General features: G+C 40.1%; 1 protein-coding gene across 1 annotated transcript in view; it reads left to right on the forward strand.

Annotated features, from left to right (window-relative positions):
• LOC136863277 (D-beta-hydroxybutyrate dehydrogenase, mitochondrial) overlaps positions 1-20,351 on the forward strand; it is a 137,326-nt gene that overhangs the window by 62,560 nt on the left and 54,415 nt on the right. Inside the window, exons 3-4 of the mRNA XM_067139662.2 lie at positions 16,465-16,548; positions 18,133-18,301. Of these exons, the coding sequence (XP_066995763.2) occupies positions 16,465-16,548; positions 18,133-18,301 (253 nt within the window). The remainder of the gene's footprint in view (positions 1-16,464; positions 16,549-18,132; positions 18,302-20,351) is intronic.

Consider the following 20,351-nt stretch of genomic DNA (forward strand, 5'->3'; position numbering starts at 1 on the left):
TGTGAGCGTGCATTCGGGAGATAGCGGGTTCAAATATCACTGTCGGTAGCCCTAAAGATGGTTTTCCGTGGTTTCCCATTTTCACGCCAGGAAAATGCTGGGGCTGTAGCTTCATTAATTCCACGGCCGCTTCCTTCCCACTCCTAGGCCTCTCCAACCCCATCGTCACCATAAAATAGTTCGAACTTACAAAGAAACTGTTTGGGTTCGACCTGACAAATTTCAATTAAATTCGGGTGAATGATCAATTAACATATCCTAAGTTTAATAGTTATAATCATTTCCCCGTAAAATCAGCGGCAGTGTTATAATTAGTTGATGTAAAATAGCTGGCTGGCTTGGAGCAGTTACCTGTAAGCAGTGTAGAAATAACCGCATAGTTCTATTTTAATATTACATAAACATCTATTCCAAAATTAGATTTTGAAGGAAGACATAACCTTCCAATTCTCTAGGGACTTAAGAGGCTTTGCTACTATGGTTTTTTATTTTCTTTCTTAAAGAGAGACAGGACTGAACCATGCATTTCGATTGAAAATTTAGCTAATTCTTCCTCTGTCAGTAAATATTGTGACTTTATCCTCTCTGTTAGCCCTCTAACTGATCATTTAACAGGATAACGCATTAGACTTTAAGATCTAACATCCTGTCTTCGCCTGCAAATTTGTACATATTTTCCTTGATCCAAAGTACTCCTTGATGTGAAATTCTATTGAGAATTTGCTTGAAACTTGACGAGAATGTCCTCAAAACAACAAACATTTCAATTTACTCAGGTTATCGAAATAATGTACATGGTGACCCAAAAGGTCACGACTTTGGAATTCACTTCCAGCTGCTGTCAGGAACTCAACAACAAAATTTAAAATAGCATGCAGAGATTACCTGTTGAATAGCGCTGATTGTTTCGTGTGATTGGTGAAGTCTGATAGGTTGTGTGATTGCGGTACGTAGGCTAGTAACATTGATATTTTACTGTACAGCTGGAGAACACTGTTGTTTTTATAATGATTATGATGTTGTTATTATATTTTTAGAGTTATAGAGTAAATGTACATGATATTTAGCTTTTAACTCCTGTACATAGATAACTGTTTATTGCTATACTTGTATTTCTGCTAACTTATTATGTAATGTGTACTGTTTCTCAGTTAGTATGTAACTTTTCTCATTCTTTTTTACTTTTATGTTCCGGATTACTCGTTATTTTGCTTTATTTGCTGAGCTTAACTTTCATTCTTCTTTATATGTTCTCCAGGTGTTTTATTTAGGTTAGTTATCCTTGATTTTAGAATAGAATAGTACATCTCTTTTATATATGTATTAAATTGTTATTCACGTGGTTCAGTGTAAGAGAGGGCCACGAGCCCTAACTTTGCCACTGCTGAAGTCAAATAAATAAATAAATAAATAAATAAATAAATAAATAAATAAATAAATAAATAAATAAATAAATAAATAAATAAATAAATAAAAGTCCGTTAACATTTGACGGAGCAATATTTCACGGAATATTGATGGTATAGACGTAATAACTGACACACATGATTGGCACGACATGGGGTTTTATTGACACCAAAATAAAGTACAGTAAAGTATCATTAACAATGCCTTTTCTGGTAACGTCCACATGCCGCGATTTCAGGCGCATTTGACTCCCTCTCTCACGACAGCTCCTTTTATACCGTAAACGGATCTGATGCGGTATCACTGACGTGTTGCTGTCCAGCGCCATCTGTTAGTCTGTTTGTGCACTCGTTGTTGGTGTCAATAAAACCTCATGCCATGTCCAGCATGTGTGGCCACTTGTACCTGACTTGTTACTGTCCAACGCCATTTGTTGGTCATTGTATGTACTTTATTTCGGGGTCAATAAAACCCCATGTCATGTGTGTCAGTTATTACCTCTCTCTCCCTCTCCCATATTCCGTGAAGTATTGCCTCGTCAAATTTTAACGGACTTTTGGGCCATCCTGTACATGCCATTTTGGGACAGCTTAGCCGAGGGGGTTAAGTTATGCTCGGTTGCCCTGGGAGGACGTGGTTCGAATCCTTACTAGGGAGTCGACAAATTTAGAAACGAAATTTCCATTTATCGAGAGGCACATGGTCTTGAGGTTCACTCCGCCTACAGCGAAAATGAGTACCATGTTAAATCTTGGGAACAAAGGAGGCCGGGCATAAACCTAACTACTCTATCCTACTTACAAAGGCAGTTTTTCGACCTCTCGACAATAACTGTCATGAAACCTTCTGGTGTGAAGTACGGCATTTATTTTTGTAAAACATTCCTGAAAAGAATAAATGCAAATCAAATACTGAGACTCAGAGCAAGTTCCGTTTTAAAATTATAAAAGTAGTTACGGGAACAATAGAAATGGACAATTCTAACGCATGTGGCAACGATTGATAAAGATAACACCACTATAAAAACGTAACTCCCCTTAATAGCGTCATGACCTGGTAGTAGCCATGGCTTAACGTTAGGTTCAATGGTTCACTGAACCCCATGCTACTAAGAAGCATTTTTCTGAGTATTATTTCGCTGAGGGTAAAATCAGGGCTGCCGGCCCCGTGGTGTAGGGGTAGCGTGCCTGCCTCTTACCCGGAGGCCCCGGGTTCGATTCCCGGCCAGGTCAGGGACTTTTACCTGGACCTGAGGGCTGGTTCGAGGTCCACTCAGCCTACGTGATTAGAATTGAGGAACTATCTGACGGTGAGATAGCGGCCCCGGTCTAGAAAGCCAAGAATAACGGTTGAGAGGATCCGTCGTGCTGACCACACGACATCTCGTAATCTGCAGGCCTTCGGGCTGAGCAGCGGTCGCTTGGCAGGCCAAGGCCCTTCAAGGGCTGTAGTGCCATGGGGTTTGGTTTGGTTTGGTTTTAAAATCAAGGCTGGTTATTCAGCTTTCTGCGCTTAGAGCATAAGGGAGCTATAGCCTGCCAAGTTGGGCGGTTCAGTCTGGCGAGTGAACCAGTAAAATCTTCTAATACTGTCCTAGGCAGCGGACAAGTGCTAAGAGGTAGGCCTTTGCTGGAAAGCATGTTAATAAAAAAAATCAGAAATCGCCACAAAAAGCTGTGGCTCATGTACTTCCCATCTCTGTTACGGTACTATTCTTCCTTGACACTCACACTATCATTGTAAGAGTTCCTGACTCGTTTACTTAATTAAAAATATAAAACTCCCTTTAAATGAAAATATATGAAAATTTATATTCATTAAATAAAATACACAATCGTCGGACCTTGTACTCACACTTAGTTCGTACCTGCTTACTTACACATACGTTATTTAAAGGGCGCCAGATACAACTCAGTGCAGCAATAAGAGAATGAGATTCTTGAATATCTCTAGGGTGTGGGGTAATAAGCTTACTCTTGACAACATACCATATAAGTTCTTGGAAAAGGAGATTGGCGTTCGGTTTCCCCATTAAATTTGAGGTTATATGATTCTACTCTAAAAATGAAACAATAAATTAATTTGATCGAACAAAATATATTCTTTAAATTGTATAGAAAAAATAGTAAGTCTTGCTGCGATAAAACAGATGAGAATATGAAATTATGACATTGCAACTGAAAGAAACTAGGCATGAATTTGAATTTTTCTTGACCGGACATTAAACAATTATACACGAAATTTTTCCCTCACTGGTTCACTTGACTGTACCTTCAACACTTTGAGTGTAATTACGACGTATTCCCGGTGACTTTTTGGTAAGTCTGTCCTATATGACTTCCTGGGAAGCCTATCCTTCGAACACAACTTACTGACCGGCTGATCTAAAGCCAAATAATTTTTTTAAAAAACTGACCGGCTGAGGTCTCTCCTTCCAATTGACTGTTCACTGCTCACTTATCCATTTGACTTCTTCACTGTTCACCTTCCGTTTAACTAATGACTAATGACCGACTGAGGTCTCTCCTTCCTGTTGACTCAATGACTGACTGAGGCCTCTCCATCTCGTTCACTCAATGACTCTCCGACCAACTGTGGCCTCTCCTTCCAATTGAATAATGACTGACGCTACAATATGCAGCCACCTTATATAGACGTTCGTTGACACACCTACGCAATCTCCAGGAATAACTATGATCTACTCCCACCTCGCGACAAATGGTGAAACCGCCGGCGGCACCCTGGGTTTCTCAAACAAAGTGAGCTCACCGCTAAATGCTCACGATGACATAGCAATGACTCTGCAGTCACTCCAGCAGTATTTCTCAATATTACAATGTCAGAAGTTATTGCACACACTACATCCACATCTGATATACAGCAATTCTTACTGTACATGTTTTTAGTGTTAATCTACACACACGTCCATACGTAACAATTTGACTACAATCACGCAGCGACAAGCATTGCATAATTGGATTGAACAATAATAATACTTACAATAATAGTAATAATAATAATATAGACATAATAATAATAATAATAATAATAATAATAATAATAATAATAATAATAATAATAATAATAATAATAATAATAATAATAATAATAATAATAATAATCACAGATGAAATAATAATAATAATAATAATAATAATAATAATAATAATAATAATAATAATAATAAAACAGATATAACCTTGTAACGAGATTTGAACCGTTACATCATTATCTCTCACTCTCATACTATCCTTCTCTCACCAAACCTGCCTGAAACCAGCCGAATAAAATGAGGGTTCGTCTCTGTTTTGTTAACGCTAAAAAATGGGGTGGGTGAAGGATTGGTTGACAGATTTTGAATTAAATCGTTCTCAATAACAGTTACAAAGTTACTTTCCTATGATGTTTACTTGTGAAAACCGGTGTTAATGTGAATATGCTTTCCGTATGTTTGTAACAGTAACAGCCTAAAAAGTGTTTGATAATTGTGGAAAACAGTGTAAGTATTCTCTACGAAATTTACTTTCCAAGTCTTCCACCAGAAGGAAAACAATTAAAATAAAGGCTTCGGGAAGGCCACTTTCTTCTTCTTCTTCTTCTTCTCCTTCTTACTCTTTATCTGTTTACCCTCCAGGGTCGGTTTTTCCTCGGACTCAGCGAGGGACCCCACCTCTACCGCCTCAAGGACAGTGTCCTGGAGCTTCGGACTCTGGGTCGGGGATATAACTGGGGAGGATGACCAGTACCTCGCCCAAGCGGCCGCACCTGCTATGCTGAACAGGGGCCTTGCAGGGGGATGGAAAATTGAAAGGGATAGACAAGGAAGAGGGAAGGAAGCGGCCGTGGCCTGAAGTTAGGTACCATCCCGTCATTTACCTGGAGGAGAAGTGGGAAACCACGGAAAACTACTTCGAGGATGGCTGAGGTGGGAATCGAACTCACCTCTACTCAGTTGACCTCCCGAGGCTGAGTGGACCCCGTTCCAGCCCTCGTACCACTTTTCAAATTTCGTGGCAGAGCCGGGAATCGAACCCGGGCCTCCGGGGGGTGGCAGCTAATCTCACTAACCACTACACCATAGAGGCGGACGAAGGGCACTTCCACGCCTGAATTTATCAGGAACCATCTTGTAAAGGTAAACTGATTTGAACAGAATTCAAACCTCAAATTTATTTTCGTTAAGAACCTTCAGTATCCATAGTCATCATAAAAAGACAAAGCTATATTTAAAACAGTGCTGATGATTCCCGATGAACTAGTTATTTATGCTGGGTGGTTCACAAGCCCGTTATTTTTTTCGGAGGTAGGTAACCCAACTAACGCGTACATAATAGTCATCCGAAAAACATTAGTACCTGCTTCTTTATGGCCTTAGGACAACTATACCATTTATATAATGCTCGCGAATATGGTAGAAATCATTAACGGCAGTGATGTTTCTATTACGTAAGCTATAATGAATGTGGAAAACGATTACAGCTTCGAATAACACTATCTTACGTTCGGACAGGAAATGTCTATAAGGTCTACTACGTGCTAGTAATACACCGAGGCTCATGGTAGCTATGGTGACTAAAACACGCGTGATTGTTGTTGAGTCAGCCATACTGTGTGATAGTACATATATCACACCCCCGAATTATATGTAGAAGGTAGAGATATTATTGTCAGTATTCGATTTATTTTTATTATTATCAGTATTTCATTTGTATATTTTGCCATTTATATTGGTAAGCTGGAAGATATCCACATATGTAGGTATGAGTAATTTGTTTTGCACGAGTGGGAAAACATTGCTTTAATAACTCTGGTAATTTGAATGAGTCATATGAATATCCCAGTGTCTTATGAGATGTATTTGTTGTGGTCGTCGGGAAGTTCGTATGAGTCATGTAAATACCCCAGTGCCTGATGAGATGAGCTTGTTGTTGTACCAGGGAAGTTTGGTGATTCATGTAAAACTCCCGAGAGTTTGTTATTGTCTTGGGAGAAAGGAGAAGTTCAGGGCATGTCTTGAGAAGAGGACCACCCATGATTGGCTGGCAAGCACCAATCCAGACGTATCATCTGAGAGGAGGGGGATGTTGATGTCTATAAAGGTTGATGATACGGCGGCAACAGACATTGTAAGGAACATTGTAAGGAACATTGTAAGGGTAATTGTAGAGGTGATTGTAAAGGAACGAGAAGGAAGATAACTACAACTACAACTGAGGCACTGTACGGGAAAGAAGTGGTGCTGATACACGGTACTGAAGTGACACGGCAGCAATGGACTGGACTTCAAACGTTCGTGGAGCGTAGTCTAGTTATGTTTGTGGAAAGTGGCTGATTGTGGAGAGTGCTTGCGCATTAAGTATTGTAGCACTTGTGGCGGCCTAGCAGTATATGTTGGTGAAAGCTATCTCAGACTTTCCATAAATTTATATGTTGAGGATCGACAGACGTGTGTATATATCTTTACAACAAGTGTTAAAATATGTGAACACAGTAGTACAAGGTACAGTATCTGTGTGATGTGATAACTGCCGATTATGAGAATTGGTAAATCGAATTGATATAGAGACAGTGAAGGGTGTTTATCTTCATACATGTACATTGTTCATCGGACCATCTACAAATGGTAGCTTAGTTCTCGCTTTCGTTTTCCCACTGTTTTCATTATTATTATTGTTGTTGTTGTAAATATGGAGTCTTCCAGCAATATTTTATGTGTGTATTATATGTATAATGTTGTATGTTGATGAGGTGCTCATGCACGGAATTTGTTCAGAATATAGTTAGCTATTTTAGAATCAGTGTTATTGATAAACCTAGGTGCAGTTCCTACCTAATTAGTCGTTTTCAGGAGGTTAGTATTATAAAATTGAGAAGTAGAGAGGTTGTTAAAGTTGCTGGTACTAAGAATCAGGAAAAGAGAAGTCAAAAGAATTCCACCACATTGAGTTTATCTAATTTAAGTGAGAATAGCGAAATGGCTGATAGTAGGAAAGATCAATTTGCAACGGTAGGTGAGGAACAGAGTAACCCGTCTCAAACTCAGAATGTAGGGGATCAAGGGGCGACTTTAACTTTTAGTATGATTAAATCGCTATTTAATGAACTGTCCAGTAAAATCGATAATAATAATGTTGAACTGTCTAGTAAAATCGATAATCAGAGTGTTGAATTAAATTCAGTGAGTGTTGAGCTGTCCAGTAAAATCGATAATAATAATGTTGAACTGTCCAGTAAAATCGACAATAATAATGGTGAATTGTCCAATAAGATTGATAGTCAGAGTAAAGAGTTGAAGAGTGAATTGAGTTTTTTAAGCAATGAAATATACAGTATTAATAGTGAATTAAATTCAGTTAGTACGGAACTGTCTAGTAAGATTGAGAATCAGAGTAAGGAATTAAATTCAGTGAGTGTTGATTTGTCTAGTAAAATTGATAGTTTAAGCAGTGCTGTGAATGGTAGAATAGATGAATTGAACCAGAAGTTTGACCATCAAAGCAGAGAAATTCAGGAAGTCAATAATAAGGTTGAATCTCAACGCTTGGAATTGACTGAGAAAATCGAATGCCGATTTAATGTTGTTAGGAAGGAATTTGTTGAAAACAGCAAGGAATGTGATAAGAGAATAAAAATAGTGGAAGATAAAGTCGAAGAAATAGATAGAATTAAAACCAGCCAGAATGTTTTAGCGAAGCGAATAGATGAAAAGACTGAGAAATTGGAGAATGACCTCAAGTCAGTAGAAGGAAATGCCAGAACGGTAGTTGAAGAAGGAATTAAAGCATGTCATGTAAAGTTAAGGCAGGAGATCAGTCAAATCCAAGTAGGTAGCAGCATATGTAATAGGTACGTATCTTGCACGAAGGACTCTGAATTACCCAAGTTTAATGGTCGGCAGTTTAATCCGATGGAATTCTTGAAAACGGTGGAGAAACGGTTTTCAAAGAATCTTGACGATGGTTTGATCGAGTGGAGTATGGTTGATGAGATGTTGGATATTGCATTTGTTGGAGAAGCGAGATCCTGGTTTCAAGTTTATAGACAGGGTATTTCGAGTTTAGAGGAATTTAGGGAGAAATTTAGTTCTAAATTTTGGAGTGAAGCTATTCAGGGAAGGGAAAGAGATCGCGTGCTATTTGGCAAGTATAAACCTCAGGAAGGTGTATCTATGACGGAATATTTCTTGGCGCATGTTCTGATCAGCCAGAATATTGAAGGTCTAGCATCGGAGAGAGATACAGTCCGCCAGATGTTGAGGCATTTTCCTGAGAAGGTCGGATTAGCTGCATGTATGCAGAATATTGTTACGATCAAGGAATTAGAGCAGCTGTTAGAGAGGTTTGATGCTTTGGAAGGGCAGGGGAGGACTAGGCAAAGTGAAGGTAGAAATTACGGGGATAATGGGAGACAAGGTAATCAGGTAGCGGGAGATAGGAATAATCAGAATTTCAGTCATTCTAGGCAAGGGAATAAGGGTGGTAATTCCGGAAGGGGAAACAGACACTCTAACCAAGGAGGTAATCACCAGGAATATTTTGGCAGAAGACCTAATCAAGGGGAATCAGAAAGTAGGGGGCGTACGGATCAAAGACCGCCAGATCAAGTGCCGAGACATGATAATAGTGAACAGTCCACGTCAAGTAATTTAAACCGGAATCGGACTTCTTAGTTGGGTCAGATAGGCAGTCCGATACCGAAATTCCTATTCACGCGATGGAACAGGTAAGTTACGAGGTAGACGTGAAAGAGGAATTATTGTATGACCATGTGTTTTGTGTTCGGGGAGATTTTGATAATAGGGGGCGTGATGAAAGTAAGAATGATGTGTCGGATGTCTTACTTTGTGCTAGTGGTGATGGTAATAGCGATGTTGCGATCGATAATCTTGTGGAAGTTTCTGAAATTGAAAGTGAAGTTTTTTGTGAAGTTGATGAAGGTTGTTTTGTGAGTGAAGAGTGCTCACGGAGTATACATCATGAGGATGTTTTTGTTGATTTAAGTGTACGTGAGAAGAGTAAAGTTAGGTCCATTATGTGTGAAAATGGTGACTTTGAGATTAATGAAACTTCTGATAAGAGAGTCGAAAGTAGCAGTGTTGTTGGCATGAAAGTGGTGCAAGTAGGAGCTGATATGGAAGGTGGTGAAGATGGATTAGTTGTTGGGTCATTAAGTGGTAATGATAGCAACATTAAAGTGTATTATGGTAAGAATTTCTGTAATAGAGTGAGCGTGAGTGAAAATGGAAATGTGCGTGATATGAAGGAAAACCTATCCAAGCGAGTGTGTAATGTTTTATTTAATACTGAGAGATGTGTGAATGATTTGAATGGCGTGCTGTATGATATCGAGGTGGAATGTGTGAAAAAGTATGTGATTTGTTTGCTTGCATTAATTATGAGTTTGTGGAAGAGTAAACATTGTGAGATTCCCGCGCATTTCAGAAAGAGGGATTTCTTGGTTATGAATGTTCCGAATGAAAGTTTGTATAATTCTTGTGTGACTGGCTGGTATGAATGTTTGTGTGTGAGATAGAGTGTATTCTAGACGTAGTTAGTTTTTATTACGGTACGCATTCCTCGCTTATCGATGCTGATGTTAAGTTTATGTATAGTTTTTTCATTTGTATCAGGGTCCGTATACTGTGGACAGTAGAATAGGCAAGTGTGCTTATAGGCTCCTAACCACTGACAACAAGGTTCTTGGAACATTTAATATCTATAGCCTTCGCAGATATAAGAGATAGGATCTGCACCTTGGATGTATATATTATCAATTTTGAGTTAAGTGTACTCTAGTAAGAAGGGATTGTGTTCAATGCTATATGAAACAATCAGAGTTGTGTGTATATAGCCATATTATTATTATTATTGTTTGGACAAATTGTATTTCGTGTGTGCGAATACAATGCAGTAGACGCAATGTATATATCATTATTACAGTAAATTATGTGTTCAGTTATGTCATTATAAGGTTATGTAAGAAGTTCTGTTTTATGGTGAATCATAATATGTGATATCATCGATTCACCAAGGGGGCGTTATGTGATAGTACATATATCACACCCCCAAATTATATGTAGAAGGTAGAGATATTATTGTCAGTATTCGATTTATTTTTATTATTATCAGTATTTCATTTGTATATTTTGCCATTTATATTGGTAAGCTGGAAGATATCCACATATGTAGGTATGAGTAATTTGTTTTGCACGAGTGGGAAAACATTGCTTTAATAACTCTGGTAATTTGAATGAGTCATATGAATATCCCAGTGTCTTATGAGATGTATTTGTTGTGGTCGTCGGGAAGTTCGTATGAGTCATGTAAATACCCCAGTGCCTGATGAGATGAGCTTGTTGTTGTACCAGGGAAGTTTGGTGATTCATGTAAAACTCCCGAGAGTTTGTTATTGTCTTGGGAGAAAGGAGAAGTTCAGGGCATGTCTTGAGAAGAGGACCACCCATGATTGGCTGGCAAGCACCAATCCAGACGTATCATCTGAGAGGAGGGGGATGTTGATGTCTATAAAGGTTGATGATACGGCGGCAACAGACATTGTAAGGAACATTGTAAGGAACATTGTAAGGGTAATTGTAGAGGTGATTGTAAAGGAACGAGAAGGAAGATAACTACAACTACAACTGAGGCACTGTACGGGAAAGAAGTGGTGCTGATACACGGTACTGGAGTGACACGGCAGCAATGGACTGGACTTCAAACGTTCGTGGAACGTAGTCTAGTTATGTTTGTGGAAAGTGGCTGATTGTGAAGAGTGCTTGCGCATTAAGTATTGTAGCACTTGTGGCGGCCTAGCAGTATATGTTGGTGAAAGCTATCTCAGACTTTCCATAAATTTATATGTTGAGGATCGACAGACGTGTGTATATATCTTTACAACAAGTGTTAAAATATGTGAACACAGTAGTACAAGGTACAGTATCTGTGTGATGTGATAACTGCCGATTATGAGAATTGGTAAATCGAATTGATATAGAGACAGTGAAGGGTGTTTATCTTCATACATGTACATTGTTCATCGGACCATCTACAAATGGTAGCTTAGTTCTCGCTTTCGTTTTCCCACTGTTTTCATTATTATTATTGTTGTTGTTGTAAATATGGAGTCTTCCAGCAATATTTTATGTGTGTATTATATGTATAATGTTGTATGTTGATGAGGTGCTCATGCACGGAATTTGTTCAGAATATAGTTAGCTATTTTAGAATCAGTGTTATTGATAAACCTAGGTGCAGTTCCTACCTAATTAGTCGTTTTCAGGAGGTTAGGTAAGGCCTGCAGCAGATGTACCAGTACGCAGCATTATGTACACGCCCTGGGATATAAAGTTTATCATGCTCTTATCTAAATTCGAGGGATCCATTCTGGTGAACTCTGGCGCCCATACGACGGACATTTTGGTTAATTATGCTTATTAATTTTATTAAGTTTTTGAGTAATTTTATTTATATATTTTTATTCATGATTTTAATTATCAGTAGTCATCAAATTGTTACAACTGTGTGTTAGTAGGTTCGAAACACAGTCTGGTACGTTTTTTCGATTAACGCCATTTACAGTAACTGCAATATGGACGCATATAATACTTTTCTTTGTTTCTGTCTTAATCTGTTTACCCTCCAGGTTCGGTGTTTCCCTCAGACTCAGCGGGGGATCCCACCTCTACCACCTCAAAGGCAGTATCCTGGAGCGTGAGACTTTGGGTCGGGGGATACAACTGGGAGGAGGACCAGTACCTCGCCCAGGTGGCCTCACCTGCTACGCTGAACAAGGGCCTTGCGGACGGATGGGAAGATTGGAAGGGACAGGCAAGGAAGAGGGAAGGAAGCGGCCGTGGCCTTAAGTTAGGTACCATCCCTGCATTTGACTGGAGGAGAAGTGGGAAACCACAGCAAACCACTTCAAGGATGGCTGAGGTGGGAATTGAACCCACCTCTACTCAGTAGACCTCCCAAGGCTGAGTGGACACCGTTTCAGCCCTCGTACCACCTTTCAAATTTCGTGTTAGAGCCGGGAAACGAACCCGGGCCTCCGGGGGTGTCATCTAATCACGCTAACCACTACACCACAGAGGCGGGCATCATATTTTTCCAAAGAGTGAATTTTGGTCCTGCAAAAGGTCGTTTTTATCCGATGTTAAGTAACCAGGTCAGACTACGACGTGATGGTCTGTAGGTAGGAAGTAGAGTACCCTGCATATTCAGAGTAACAAGTGTTCGAAATGTTGACCACTTTACTGTGTTCATTTAACATTTTACCATTACGGAGCACGTGGCATACATTTTAATTCGACCGTACTTTCTCCATAAATTAGCAACAATTCAACGTACTCTTCATAGGAATACATCGTGAGGAAATGAATAAGTGCTATGATGTGACCTGGTAGGTGTGGATTATTACTTGTGTGCGTTGGATTCGGTAGATTGTGGATTCGAATCCCATACTGGCCGTCGTGAGAACGGGTTTCCTCCGTTTCCTATTTTCACCATCAGGCGAATGCCGGGACGGTACCTTAATAAAAGACCAAGGCCGATTTCCTTCCCAATCCTTCCCCCCACCCAACCTCAAGGGAAATGGAACACCTCTGTCTTGCAAAAAATTTGCCTTATACCGGATACGAACCTCTACGCTGCTCCACACTTTAACCGATTCAGCCACGAAGTCAACTTACATGATGCTTGCTAGAGGTTTAGTACTTAAGTACTGCCGTTCCACCTCGAAAATTAACATACGTTTTAAAGTTTTCAATGGAGGTTTACAGTGTTCATTTAACTTCCTTACGTTACACAGCACGTGGCATAACCTATTCTTTCTATCGTATTACGGGTACCTGTGTTATTTCAAGGCGCAATAAATCACATGTCTGCAGAATAGAATTGTGCGTAGTAGTTCTTCCTTTGGTAGGTCAATGGATCAATTTACAATGATGACAAACAGGTAGGGGATAGTTTTCTGACCATAAGGAGAAATTTCAAGTTATTTGGTGCTCATAAAACTTAATTATAAGGATCTTTAGGTTATACGCGTTATTTGGGTTGCCTGTCTCCGAAAAAAGAAGGGGCTGGTGAACCACCCTATATATATAATTTCAGGATAAATGTGCGTAGTCACAAGTCCGTACAATACACCTCTAGGTCTAGCTTTTTGACCCAGTCAACTGCTTCATCCGATGTGCGGTGAATGTCCATTAGCTTTCCTTTGAAAGCTCGAATTGGGCAGTCAGCAACAATGTGCTGGATTGAATGAGAAGGAGCACCACAATCACAATTTGCAGATCTAGTCCAACCCCATTCGCACAATAGATAACCACACCTGCCTTGTTCTGTTCTTATCCGATTGATGATTCTCCACTGTCACCTTGGAAGATCAAATCCTTGTACACGTTTAGAAGGGCTCTCAACTAGATGTTTGTTGACTACAGAAGACTGATCACACTGGGCTTTCCATAAACTGTTATTTCTTCAGAAACTTGCTGGTACATCATGGGGAGCCAATACTCATGTTCTAAGATCAACAGCATTAGCCTTATCATATTCCGTTGCTGAATAATGCTTCCCCTCCTGGATCAAGAGTGTTCCCACTAAGAAGATTGATGTATAACTCAATCAGGCAATGCGCATAATCACGGGATGCATTCTGAGCACGAACACGATATGGCTTCCTGTTCTCAGCAACATTCCACTTCCAGCCCTAAGACGATTAGAAGCTCTCCTAAAGGTTTGGAAAAGCATTCAGTAGAAATTGAGAGATGTTGCTTTAAAATCAAAGTTCTATCAAATGTTAATCCCAAGTATTTTGGTGTACTGCAGAACGGCAACAATTGACCTCGGAATCTGATTGTTGGTTGTAATTAGACTGTCTGTTGGGTAAGTGGAATGTAGATCTAATAACTGTTTTCTGAGGATTTAGGTGCAGGCACCATTTCTTGAATTATACATCCAAGGCTTCCAGATCAGTGGCTAAAGTAGTTTCAGCGTCATCAAACATTCTGCTGATAATGAAGGTAGTTTTTTTGCTAGTGGCTTTACGTCGCAATGTCATGTGCATATTATATGAATTTTCTTGAAGCTGTATCTGGGAAGTCGTATATGTACAGACTGAAAAGAAGGGGAGCCAGGACTGATACTTGGGGTAAAATATCGTTTAATTTAAACACTCTACTTCTTTCATTATCAGCGTAGATATGGAAGTACCTATTGCTAAGCATATTGCTAAGTATCATAGTCAGCTGATAGATCCAAGAAGACAGCCACGCGTACTGATTTCCTCTCATATCCATTTTCGATATACGTGGTGAGAGACAGTACTTGATCATTACAACTTCTTCCAGGTCTAAATTCTGCTTGCTCTATAGGAATGTAGCTGTTGATTGTTTCATGAATTCTATTGTAAATCAGTCGCTCAAGGAGCTTATATGTGACGCTTAGAAGTGCTATTGGACGGTAATTTTCCACTTTAGATGGGTCTTTATTTGGTTTCAGTATGGCTGTTATTTTTGTTTTCTTAATCAAAGGTGGGATGTTTCCAGTTTGCAGAATATTAGAGAAGAAGTTGGTTAACCATTTTATTGTGGCTGGTCCGCAATGACCAAAAATTCAGGATAAATTCCATCAAAACCAGCAGCTTTTCCAAGTTTCATACTTTTGATGGCGGCTTTAGTTTCCTCTTCTTTGAATGGAGTAGAGAATTCAGAAGACTGCGGCGCTGCTCTTTTCTTGCTGTTCGACTTTAATTTGATAACCTTTTTGTTTCGCTTGTCTTTTGTGTTTTTGGAAACTGATATTATATGATTAGCAAAAACATTCAGAGTGATGTCTGCTTTTGACCTTCTTTTAGTTGCACATTTGAAGAGACCAATTTCCTAATTATAGACCAGGCCTTCCTGCTAGAATGGGTGTAGTCTAGGTATTCTACTGTTTTATACCAGATCCTTCTTCGACTCTCATCCAAGGATTGGAGGAGACCAGCTGCATTGTCGGAATTAAGATGTTCTTCATATTCTCTTAGTAATTCCTCACTGTCTGAATTTATTACGATATCCTCTAGGGATGCATCGTCTAGTTGCACCTTTCATAACTTCCACAAATCTGCTGTATTTGTATGTTGGTTTGATCCATCTTATATTAGTGTTTGTTTGCTTTGCAAATTCAGTCCATTTGGCTTTCTTGAAGTTCCACCTACCGGGCGAGTTGGCCGTGCGGTTAGGGGCGCGCAGCTGTGAGCTTGCATCCGGAAGATAGTGGGTTCGAATCCCACTGTCGGCAGCCCTGAATATGCTTTTCCGTGGTTTCCCATTTTCACACCAGGCCACGGCCGCTTCCTTCCCATTCCTAGGCCTTTCCTATCCCATCGTCGCCATTAGACCTGTCTGTGTCGGTGCAACGTAAAACAAATAGCAAAAAGAAAGACGTTCCACCTCGGATTAGAATGTGATCGAAAAACAGGTACAGACATCCCAACCTCCAGGAGAACAGGCCTGTGTTGGCTATGTGGGAAATCGTTGTGCACTGTACGTCGAACTTGACTGTGTGAATTATGAAGCCGATTTGTGAAACAAAGATCTGGAGTGTAGCCTCGAGACCAGCGAGCTGATTGAAAGGTAGGCAGGTCTTTAGCATCAAAAATCAGATTCAATTTTTCAGTTTCCATCCAGTCCACAAGAAATTCACCATTGGGGCCATCCTTGTTATATCCCCAAAGATGATGATGACTCTTGAAATCTCCGAGGTATAGTAGGATACTGCAGAGAAGGTATAGGAGGATGAGGCCAAGTAATAGCTGGTGGCTTGTACACATTAAGTATTGTCAAGTTTTCAACGTTAACTGTAGTAGTAAAAATGTCATTTTCAGAGTTTACTGATAGTAATTGGTAATTTATTATATAATTGCTGACATAAGTTGTCAATGCCTGGTAGTAAAATACGGCTCATTAGTAGAGCAGAGTTTATCGTGGACGCTGAAATATTTTAAAATTAAATTGTGTACTCGCCAATGAACAAAGTTTTAAATACAGACTGATTTGTAGGTCTATATTTCCAGGTTCCGGTGGAAGGTAAAGCGGTCTTGGTTACAGGCTGTGATTCAGGCTTCGGTTATGATCTTGCTCTGAAGCTGCAGAAACTGGTGAGTCACGTTCATTAAATTCGTTATTTAATTTTGTTAGTGAAAGAAAATAAATTTTAAAAGATTAGAAAGATTTCGTACGAATTTACCAACCTGACTACTACCACCACCATACAGAAACACACAACAGTATATACATGACAATCAATTACATTATCCTGCAAGAATCATTCCCAATGTTAAGTACACAGGACTAAAGACCGTGTTTCCCAGCCCCCTGTTGTATCATTCTGACAAACTTTAATGGTACGCCTGGTTGACCATTTATTCCCAACGTAGTGGCTTCGATCCTGGTTGACAAGATTGGTATATGGGTGTTTAAATGAAGCTCCATGTCGTTCATTTCGGCACGTTGATAATCTCCTGCGGGACCAAAGGACTGAAGGTGATGATGATGATGATGATAATAATAATAATAATAATAATAATAATGATGATGATGATGATGATGATGATGATGATGATGATGATGATGATGATGATGATATATTAGTCTGCAGAGGATCTGGAGAAATAGCTGAATGTTATGGACGAAGTCTTGGGTAAGGAGTACATGATGAAAATAAATAAGTCCAAAACAAATGTAATGGAATGCAGTGGAACGAAGTCAGGTGATGCAGGTATTACTAGATTACAAAATGAAGTCTTAAAGGGTAGTAAAATAATGGCAGAAGTAAGGAGGACATAAAATGCAGACTAGCACAAGCAAGGAAGGTCTTTCTTAAGAAAAGAAATTTGCTCACTTCGAACATTGATATAGGAATTAGGAAGATGTTTTTGAAGACTTTTGTCTGGAGCGTGGCATTGTATGGAAGTGAAGCATGGACGATAACTAGGTCAGAAAGGAAGTGAAGAGAAACTTTTGAAATGTGGTGTTGCAGAAGAATCGAATCGCGAATGAAGTGATACTGAAACGAATTGGTGAGACGAGATCGATTTGGCTAAATTTGACGAGAAGGAGTGATAGAATGATAGGACACATCTTAAGACACTCAGGACTTGTTCAGTTGGCTTTTGAGGGAAGTGTAGGGGGTAAGAACGGCAGGGGTGGACCAAGGTATGAATATAACAAGCAGATTAGATCAAACGTAGGGTGCAATAATTAGCTTGCCTACAAATGAAAAGGTTAGCACAGGATAGGGCGGCATGGAGGGTTGCATCAAACCAGTTTGTGGACTGATGATTCAAACAAAAACAATAATGATCTTGCTGGTTCACGTCAATGTGCCCGAAACGATAATTAAATTCAGGTAATTGATACTTTTATCATAGAAGATAATTCGAATTTCAGTTCTTTAAGCACAAAATCGTTAAATGTATAGATTTCACTATCAACACATATTGAGGTATTCCTTTCTCGATTCCCAATTCGACTCGCGTCTGAATTACACGTATAACAACAACAACAACAATGCTGACATTTATTTTGCATACAATGTAAATACACAAGGATAATAACCACGATGCCATAGTCCTTAAAATTAAATTATACAAAGTTATTTATTTGAAAGCGAATTCTAAATGTTCACGAACCAGCATCTGACAGCCAACCGAACACGATTTAAGTGCCTATTATTTTGACAGGGTTTCGTGGTGTTTGCTGGGTGTCTTCAGCTCAACAAAGGTGGATCAGGAGCTAAAAAGCTCCTAAAGAAGGAACTAAAGAACTTCCACGTTATCCAGTTAGATGTAACATCAGAAGAAGATGTGGCTAAAGCTGTGCAGTACGTTGGTAAAAATTTGCCGCCTGGAGGTAAGTTATTACTAAAACGTTTCTCATAAAAATGTATTTTTTTCCTATTTGCTTTACGTCGCACCGACACAGATATGTCTTATGGCGACGATGGGACAGGAAAGGGACTGGGAAGGAAGTGGCCTTGGCCTTAATTCAGGTACAGCCCCAGTATTTGCCTGGTGTGAAAATGGGAAACCACGGAAAACCATCTTCTGGGCTGCTGTCTGCCGTAGAAGAAGAGTAAAAGGGCCATATGGGTCATATGGGTCATTTCGGTCCACTCTCGAGGGTTAGTTGTAGACCGTTCAAAATGTGTGTGGCGTGTATGCTGCTTAGGGAAGGGTGTCTTACGAGTGCGACTACGTTCAAAAGCCCAGACGGTATCCACAACTCGTCAGGTGGGAGCGCATGTACCCTGTAGTACGAGTAGTATCCACCTGAAGATACGGGTCCCTGCCCAGCCGAACGCCTGAGCATAATTGTTTTCTTTTTCTCCGTATACGCTGTGGGGTACAAGCTGATATGAGGACGGGAACTTTGGTACTCACTGCCACATGTTGATTTGGTGTCTCGCGAAGTTTGGCATCAATATGGGCACCTTAGGGGAGCCTGATATGAACAGTTTGGCTAAGCAGAGACCAGGGAGGTGAGAATAATAATGGAGTAGCCCTTGGCCAGGTCAAACGGGACCAGTCCCTGAAATCGGCAGCATGCCGGCTTGCTGGGATGCAGTGTATGCTAGTTGCTAGTAATAAGTTTGTATTCACCCAGCTGTGCCAGTTGCCTAATGTAACCGTTGTTTATCATGGGTCTTTGTTGTGTGTATGAGGTGCTAGAATAGAAGTGCCAGGAACAGGAAAACCGGCATTGTTTTTCATTGGTAAGTTTTCTTCTGGTACGCTAGTACATATTAAACGTACACATGCATTTTTACTTTTTCATGGAGAGAACATCGTTGTTTTAAAATATGGATTGGTGTAAGTTTCCTAAGAATCCAGACCTTCGGGCCTTGTGAACGAAGTCAGTTAAGAGGAGGAACTGGACACCTGGTGTTAATAATTTTATTTGTACAGAGCACTTCGGCCCTGACCAAGTGAATGATACATACTTACCCGCTCCAAGACAGAGAGAATGCTGTGCTGAACGTATTCCTTGCCTATTCCAGCTACTTACAGCCATCAGCTCCTAAGGTCATTATCACTCAAGGACTTAAATTATCAAAGTGGCTGATATGCTTTATTATTCCGTTTGGATGACATTCTAAATAAGAATGGTTTGCAGAAAATGCAGACGATATTTCACTAATGTTACACAGTTCAAAGGACACTAATGCTCACAATTGGACTGTGATTGCAATGCTTGTTCCTATCGGCTGGTCGGCTACAGTGGCCGCTGATCGGGGTGGGTGGCATTCGGGGAGGATTTTTCGGGCATGACTAACAAACGTCAAAAGAATGTCCAGGGTGGTCCCCACCCCCAAGTCTTTACATTTTTATTCCCTACAGCGTGCAACCGCATTGGAACATGCTCAACGTGAAATGGTAGGATCCAGCTTCCCGGGTTGTTACCAGAACCAGTGGGCATGACTTCAAGGTGGTTTAATCGATCCTTTTCAGTAGATACACCGACGATGCCTACGGTGAACTTGAAGATCTGAAGAAAATCCGCAATGGTAGTTTGCTGTTCAAGACACACGCCACAGCTCAGGCTGATCGGTTTCTCACGTGCGACCACTTTGGCGAAATTCCCGTCAAAGTGGAAGAGCAAAAATCCTTGAATCTGGTTCGCCGAGTCAACTTCCACCAGGACCTGATACTGAATGCTGACGTTGAGCTGACGAAAGACATGAAGAACCGTGGCGTGACACACGTCCAGCGCATTATACGCGAAGTCAATGGCGAAGACGTTGCCACCGGTGCTTTCATAGTCTCCCTCAAGTTGCTAATGTTACCGGAGAAAGTCAAGGTAATGACCTATGTTTGCAATGTGAGGCCATTCATTTCGCCTCCCATGAAAGCTGTAACTGCCAAAGGTTCAGACTCATGGTACCTCATTGTTCAAATCAGTC

Source organism: Anabrus simplex, chromosome 2 (genome assembly GCF_040414725.1).
Source record: "Anabrus simplex isolate iqAnaSimp1 chromosome 2, ASM4041472v1, whole genome shotgun sequence".
Classification (NCBI taxonomy): Eukaryota; Metazoa; Arthropoda; class Insecta; order Orthoptera; family Tettigoniidae; genus Anabrus; species Anabrus simplex.